The 8,262-nt window shown below is 47.3% G+C and overlaps 1 protein-coding gene across 6 annotated transcripts in view; it reads left to right on the top strand.

Annotated features, from left to right (window-relative positions):
• Positions 1-339: 339 nt before the first annotated feature.
• Positions 340-8,262, top strand: part of LOC128336298 (dynein axonemal assembly factor 8-like) — a 93,438-nt gene continuing 85,515 nt past the window's right edge. For 5 of the 6 annotated variants that reach the window (XM_053275661.1, XM_053275662.1, XM_053275663.1 and 2 more), the window contains exons 1-4: positions 340-602; positions 2,601-2,785; positions 3,707-3,820; positions 4,550-5,065. In XM_053275661.1, coding sequence (XP_053131636.1) covers positions 2,657-2,785; positions 3,707-3,820; positions 4,550-5,065 — 759 coding nt within the window. In that variant the 5' untranslated portion in view covers positions 340-602; positions 2,601-2,656. The remainder of the gene's footprint in view (positions 603-2,600; positions 2,786-3,706; positions 3,821-4,549; positions 5,066-8,262) is intronic. The other variant, XM_053275659.1, reaches the window with a different exon arrangement.

Genomic DNA, 8,262 nt, shown 5'->3' with positions numbered 1-8,262 from the left:
AGTGTGGGTGGTGAGTCACTCTGGACTTTTCTCAGCTCTTGGTTCTATCTCCGTGGTCGGAGGGCTGGTCTTCCAGCACGTGACCCTCTTCTTCGAAAGAGCCGTGCAGTTCCGAAGGATGGACACTGGGAGCGCTGCTGCGCCACTCAAGGATCCGCTCGGGTTACTCCCCCTCCCTCTCCCGAGCGGAGGGAATTTCAAAGAGCCAATCAAGTGAGCGCGGCTGGACTAGGTCCTGACAGGGCAAAAAGGAGGCAGGGAGTGCAAGGAAGGGATTAGGAATATATAAATAAGGCTAGAGTCGCTGGTTTGGCTTCCTTGAGAATTGGACCATTAACTCCCCTTCTTTATTTGTGGCGCATTTATGCGTTGGGTTCCGAAGGGGACAGGAGGAGCAAACCGTTGAAAACATGATTTATGCCCCTGTCAGGACCCCAAAGGTGGGCGGGCCGCGAGGGGCGGAGCGAGCGACTCGGAGGCGCACCGTCGTTTGAAAAGAGGTGGAGGGAATTGACATGGTTGCGGGGTTTATTGCTCGTGGAAAACTGAAGGCGGCGAGAGGAGGGTGTGGGACGTGTCAGTGGGGTTCACGGCACCCCCAGGTCCGGTTTAATGGGAGACTGGGGTGGGAGGGAGGGAGGTGAGGCGGGAGCAGAATGCATCCCGTTTCCGATCGCTGGCGTCTGGTTACCATAGCAACCGAAGCGGCGGGGGCGTGGCCAAGACGAGTGACGTCTACGGCCCCGCCTCCCTGTCTCTCCGTCTTAGTGAATCGCAGCTGTCAATTTCATCCAGTCTTGCTCAAACTTTTTGAATGGGGGAGAGCGCAGGGGCGGGGCTTGGAAAGGTGCTTTGCCCTTAAGAGTCCCTCCATCCACTGGAAGCTATTCTATGATAATAATCAGGGCTGGATTTTGGCACAGGTTATGCAAGGCTGCAGCTTCAGGCAGGGCTTCTCAAACTTGGGTCCCCAGCTCTTGCTGGACTACAACTCCCATCATCCCTAGCTGCAGTGTCCAAATGCTAGGGATGATGGGAGTTGTAGTTGAGGCTTCCCAACGAAACTAGAGCCTCCCCTTCTCTGGATGTTTTTAAGAAGGACCTGAAGAGACATCCCTCTCTTTAATCAGCCTTTTAGTTTATAAGTTTTAAGTTTTATTTATTTGTCCTATTTTATTCCACCTGATATGTCCATCTCTAGGTGGTGTACACAGTTAAAAACTGTATTTAAAAAGTCAACACAGATTAAAATCCACGAAACACAATAAAATCAATCGCACAAAACAGTTATTAAAATAAATTGATAAAATTATTTCTAGTTAAAAGCATCAGTGTTTTTATCTGTATTTGAAACTGTTTAAATTGTGTTAGTGTTTTAATTGTTGTGTTTTTAGATTAAGAACTGGCCAGGGACTTGCCTATGGGGCGGTCTTAAAATGTGTTTTAAAATAATAACAAATGATTTTAAAAACGGAGTTAGGAGAGTGCTCACTCTTCTAACCCCATTTTAGAGGGAGGCTTCACAGGTGGGTTTGCCGCCATGGTGCCGCTGGGATCAGCCCAATCTCAGCAGTTCATACATGTATGCGAAACCAGGCTGGGCTCCCATAGCTCAGTTTTGCACGCATGTGTGAATAGCCTCAAAGTGAGAATGCAGAACGAGGCACTGACTCTCTAGACCCAGCTATGCATGTCCAGCTTGTTACAAGAAGGTGTGAAGGAGGAGCTATCATATTATATATCATATATAATATTATACCATATAATAAAGGATGGATTGTTCTCTTTGCCAAGCAGGGTCCATCCTGGTTTGCATTTGAATGGGAGACTACATGCTCTGGGAAGGAGGCTCCAAGTTCCCTCCCTGGCATCTCCAAGATAAGACTGGAATAGACTCCTGCCTGCAACCTTGGAGAAGCCGCTGCCAGTCTGTGAAGACAATACTGAGTCAGATGGACCAATGGTCTGACTCAGTATAAGGCAGCCTCATCTGTTTCTCCAGCCTCCGAGGCAAGATGCCTCTGAATACCAGTTGCAGGGGAGTAGCAGTAGGAGAGAGGGCATGCCCTCATCTCCTGCCTGTGGGCTTCTAAGAGGCATCTGGTGGGCCACTGTGGGAAACAGGATGCTGGACTAGATGGACCTTGGGCCTGATCCAGCAGGGCTGTTCTTATGTTCCTATATACTGTAATTCACACCCAGCATTGCTGAAACAGTGCTGATCAAACCCTAAATCAAGATACAGCATTTTAAACTGTTCCTGATTGTTTTGGTATCCCCTCCTTCCAAGGCTCAGAGTGATTTCATGGGATTGTCCTAGTTTAGCTTCACTATAGCTATGTGAAAAACACTAGCCCAGAGGTTCCCAACCTAGGTCCCCAGATGTGGTGGTACAGCAACTTTCATCCTCCCCAGCCACAATGACCAAAAGCCATCATGCTGGTATTGATGGGAGTTGTAGTTTAACATCTGGGGAACCATTGGCCATTGTAGCTGGTGATGATCATGATTCTCCCAGGGCCATCCCATGAAATTCATAGTTAAGTCGAGATTTGATCCCAAGATATCTCTATGTTTATTCTGTCATTTTCTCTCCTTAGTGCTTTGTGCCGAAACACTCCCTGAATAGAAATTGATTATACAGGACTCACTACAAATGGCATCGGAAGATCAGAACAGGGAAAGAGAGGGTCCGTCTGGCCCTCCTGCAGCTCCTTTCCAATGGGGCGCAGTCCTGTCCGCAGTAAAAGACCAGATTCCCTCAATGGATTCTGATATATCAATAGTAAGCACTCCGCTCTCCCTCCCCCCCACCCAGTCTCCTCCCGGACTTAGGCATTTGCAATATCTTCAGGAAGGTAGTTTTCAACACATAATATTTGGCTAGTATTAAGGGGGGGAATGGATTAATTCCTAAGATCTGAAGAGACAGTTTTCTCCCTGGGGGCAGAATTCAAATTCAAGCTACATATTATTGTGTTTTTTGAACAAATAACATTGTTAATCCTATTTAGAGCTACTGTATTTACTGTGTTCTCTCTTTAGTTGTCTTGGGTTGTTTTCATTTTGTTTCTTTACAGTCAAATCCCAGTTAGATGTTGGTATTACTTGCTTCCTAAGAAATGTGAGGTTCACAACTTCATATCCTGACTGTGAGGATGACTGTGAACCCTTTGGGGACAGGGAGCCATCTTATTTATTTATTATTTCTCTGTGTAAACTGCTTTGGAAACATTTGTTGAAAAGCAGTATATAAATATTTGTTGTTGTGTCGTTGTTGTTGCTGATGACTAGTGAGACTGATGTCTCCAAATGTGGGTGAACCACAAAAATAAGAATCAAAGAAAGTGTGTTGCTGCTACAGACAACTGCAAACAGTGGCCAACACATACGTATAAAACATACATAGAATGCATGTTCAGGATAACAACTCATCTCAGTACTTTATCAAACATAAAATAGACAAAGATACACAAACATGGAAAATTGCTGGAGCAAAAAGTGACCAATATGAGTCTACAGTTCCAAAATGAAAAATATGCAGAGCTGGATTCCTCAGCTTAAAATTGTATCTAAGAGAGAGAGAAAATAAGTAACCAAATCCCTAGAAACATGATGGTTGGTTGCAAATGTCAACCACAACTTCTTTTGCCAGCGTTGTTGTTATGGAGTGAATCTCACTCAGTTTCTTTCTACCATTTGATAGCCCAGCTGTGATGAAGATGGGGAGCTTTTCATCTTTCAGCGAGATCAATCCAATTTGATTCCTGACTTGACAGAGGAACTGGAAGATATTTCTCCAGAAGAAATGGACTTGCAGGTCATTGATTCTACCTATCATCACTAGTTTCACCCACATTTCCAAGGTCAGAGGCTCCAGCTGAGTAGGACGCTTTTCCCCCTACCTCGTTCCAAAACTGGTGACAGAATCTAGGAAGGGTGTGCTCATCCCACCCAGTGGGGGCTTAGCTCACAATCAAGCCCCCACTTCCAACTTTGTTTTTAACAGACACACAATAAAAAAAACCAGGAGCGCACAGAGCTCCCCAATAAGGGTAGGGGGCCTCTCCTACCCCAATCATGTGAACTGTCCTGTTGCATGCTCTGGGGTCTTTGCAATGTATGATGCTTTCATGGGCTAGCCTCATGCCTATCACAATGAAAGGTATTTTGTTGGTCTGTAAAGATCGGTGGAGGTGGGACCCAACATGAAGTTTAACACATGCTGTTGTGTTTGAAATTAGAGGTGTGCGGGGAACCAGCTTGGCTGGTTCAGTTTGAATTTGGACCGAATTCAACCTGGCCCGGTCCAGTTCCGGGTCCAGTAAACCGGGTCCAGTCCGGTTCAGACTCGGACCATTGGGTCTAAACTCGGACTGGCCGAACCGGGCTGGTTTGATTTGAATCGTGGATTGAATCAAACCAGTCTGCACCTCCCTGTTTGAAATGACAAATAGCTCCTTCAGTTTTCCTGGTTTTGAATGCTTGCTCCTCAGATTATCATCATTCTTTAAGGAAATGTGACTCATGTCTTTTTCTGTACATTTAGACAACCTTCACGTTCATGAGACATCCAGGAGAGCTCTGGAACAAAGAACTGGAAAGCGCCGCTTCCCCCAAAGCAAAGGCCACCCCTCAGTCTGTCTCGGGGGGACACGTCCTACTTGATAGAGACAGCCTTGGCCTTCTGACTGAAGAGATGTCAAGCCAAGAAGCCGCAGTTCTATCAGGGCTCTCTACAAATGAGCCCAAACCTGGAGAGGGTGTCTCAGGAGGCCTCAGAGGGAAAGCACTGCATGTTAGCAATGACAAGGGGACTTGTAGTTCGTCCCCTGATATGCTGTCACCTGTGGAAGTGTCTCCTTTTTTAAACGCCAGTGAAGAAGAGCGGAGGAAGTTAATAGAAACACAAATTCTCTCCAAGGTAATGTTGGGACCCTCTTCGGGCGATGTCGGCCACCCGCCACCAAACAACAACAACAACAATGTTGAAAGGGCGGCGGAGACAGGAAGGAAACCAGCAGCCATTTCAGCCGAACACCCGCGAGAGCTGTTGGCCTTCAAGGTATGCATAGTAATATAATCCCCCTCTGCATCCCCCCGTCAGATCAGCTGTCAGGCTTCTTTCCCCTTTTGTAATCAGAGGCTGCTGACAGCTCAGCTATCTGTTGTCATCAATGAAAGATGAAGGTTTAGAGCTGCTGAATGTTCACATCTGAGACTGCATCTCACTGGCGGATGGGCAGTCGTTTTTAAGAGCATTGAAGGCTGTATGGCAGAGCCCCTGTGGTGGGCACACTCCTCCCACCATCATCTCTCTGTTCATTCCCCCCTCCCCTCAAGTTTCTACAGTACTTCAAAAGCCTCTTTGATCAGAGACGATAAGAGGACAAGAAAAATTGTGCTCATCATAGGAAGCAACACCTCTATCATACTGGCTGTCACTTAGCTGCTTCCAAACACCCCCATGAAGGAGAGCTGGTCTTGTGGTAGCAAGCATAAGTTGCCCCCTCTGCTAAGCAGGGTTCATCCTGGTTTGCATTTTAATGGGACTGCGTATGAGAACATAAGAACAGCCCTGCTGGATCAGGCCCAAGGAAGCCCATCCAGTCCAGCATCCTGTTTCCCACAGGCGAAGCCCACAGGCAAGAGGTATGTGCATGCCCTCTCTCCTGCGGTTGCTCCCCTGCAACTGATATTGAGAGGCATTGTGCTTCTGAGGCTGGAGGTGGCCTACAGCCACCAGACTAGTAGCCATTGATAGACCTGACCGCCATGAATTTGTCTAAGGCTAAGCCCCTTTTAAAGCCATCCAAACTAGTGGCCATCACCACATCCCATGGCAAGGAATTCCATATAAGAACATCTGAGCATGCTAAGATATTCCGCTTAGGGGGTGGGGCCGCTCTGGAAAGAGCACCTGCCTGCTTGCATGCAGAAGGTTCCAAGTTCCCTCCCTGGCAGCATCTCCAAGATAGTTCTGAGAGAGACTCCTGCCTGCAACCTTGGAGAAGCTGCTGCCAGTCTGGGTAGAACAGGCCTGCTCAACTTCGCCGCCCCCCCCAGCTGTTTTTGGACTACAGCTCCCATAATTCCCAGCCATAATGTCCAGTAGCCAGGGTTTATGGGAGTTGTAGGCCAACATCTGCAGGAGAGCCGAAGCTGAGCAGCCAATACTAAGTCGACAATACTGAGTTAGATGGACCAAGGGTCTGACTCAGTATACGGCAGCTTCCTCTGTTCCTATATACACAATAGGCTCATTCATCTGATCCTCATTTGGGCAGGAGTACCCAGCCAAGTTAGGAAAGCAGGGGATGATGGGAGTTGTAGCTCAACAACATCTGGAAAGCCACACATTACATAGGAAGCAGGCTTATACTGTCTGTAAGATATTCCCCTTAAGGGATGGGGCTGCTCTGGGAGGAGAGCACCTGCCTGCTTGCATGCAAAAGGTTCCAAGTTCCCTCCCTGGCAGCATCTCCAAGATAGTTCTGAGAGAGACTCCTGCCTGCAACCTTGGAGAAGCTGCAGCCAGTCTGTGTAGACAATATTGAGCTAGATGGACCAATGGCCTGACTATCTCCAATGACCAATGGCCTGACCAGCAGCAGGATCATGTGTGGGGAAGGTAAGCTCCTGTAGCCTACCCTGCCGCCCTCTTGGGGTATCCATCAAAAAAGGCTCTGTCATTCTGCTTGTCCCAGGAAAGGGCAAGGACCTGTCCAGGGTACTGAAAGTGTTCCCCAGACACTGGAAGTCCTAGCCTGCTACCTTTACAGGCTGCTGAAATTTCTGCAGGCATTTCCCATACACTTTCAATTACATCATCTCAGCCATGAGGGCTAGAAACTTGCCTTTAAAAAAAGAAAGCAAGCTCTTTTTTAAAAAAGGGAAAAAATCTGTTGAGAACAGTAGCAGTTAGAATCTGATAATTATATCCAGAATTTATTGTAAGCAATACATTTTTTTTTTTTAAAAAATGACTTCTCCCCAGCATGTTCTGGCACAGAAGGTGGTTCATTCAGGTAATTTCAGTGACAGGATTGTGTATGCAAAATCTGGTCTCTGTAGTAATGGGAAAGTATGACTTTCGGCTGCATAAACACGCCCACAAACAAATTCCTCAAAATATATAATAGATGGTATCAAATCCTGTGCCTATTGTCCTTACCTCCTTCATCCCTTAGAGTCTTGCTTGCCGTAAACAGTAATTCTCGCTGGTCCTGCCAAGCCGCGATTATCTCCAGGCTAATGCTGCAAATTAAATCGGAGAATCTTGCAGATGCCATGAAGCTAAACCTGCCACGCTGCAGCAATGCTAATCAGGGCTCCTCTGCTCCTTTGAGGTTTTATCAGCAAGAAAACAGCAGAGAGCCTCTTCAGAGACGGCCTGGTAGACAAAGGGGATTATGACAATGGGAGCCACATTAGTTTTCGGCGCCGACACTGTTTGGATCGGAATGAAAGGGCCGAATTTACATGTTGGCCGCTGCGACGGGATTCGCTTGTAATTGGCAGTTTACGTCTTCTTTGGAGCGAGATTACAAATGCTATTATGGTCTGCCCTGAAACTGTCATTTTATAACACAGGCCCTTGGGTCTAGAATGAAGGCAAAAAAGTGGATTCATAACCGTTCTTATTAAGAAATGTAGTCTTTCTATGGGCTTCACCTGCGTATGAGATGGGACTGATCATATGAGGACATGATGAAACCCCGTCAAAGGGCCTGAGTGCTTAGTCAATATGGATGGGGATTTACTGATTCTGCAGGTCAACCAGGAGGTGCCTTCACACATGTCCTGTCCCTCTTAAGCATTAGTCTCTATGCCCCGCAGAAGCCAGAAGTACATAGGGAAGCTGCCTCCTACCGAGTCAGACCATTGGTCCATCTAGCTCAGTATTGTCTACACCAGGGCTGCTCAGCTTTGGCCCTCCTGCAGATGTTGGCCTACAACTCCCATAATCCCTGGCTATTGGCCACTGAGGCTGGGGATTCTGGGAGTTGTTGTCCTAAAACAGCTAGGGGGCCCAAGTTGAGCAGGCCTTTTCTAGACTGACTGGCAGCGGCTTCTCCAAGGTTTCAGGCAAGAGTGTCTTCCAGACCCACTTGGAGATGATGCCAGGGATTGAACCTGGGACCTTCTGATGCTCTGCTACTGAGCTCCAGCCAAATCCCCATTCCCCCAAATCCACAAAACACAAGCCTTTGTAGTATGCACTTACAATAGTGGGTATTCAGTCACAACTGGTCTCCTCCT

This window comes from Hemicordylus capensis, chromosome 13, assembly GCF_027244095.1.
Source record: "Hemicordylus capensis ecotype Gifberg chromosome 13, rHemCap1.1.pri, whole genome shotgun sequence".
Lineage (NCBI taxonomy): Eukaryota > Metazoa > Chordata > Lepidosauria > Squamata > Cordylidae > Hemicordylus > Hemicordylus capensis.
Note: the sequence above shows the minus strand (reverse complement) of the source record. Positions and strands in the feature narration are given on the sequence as shown.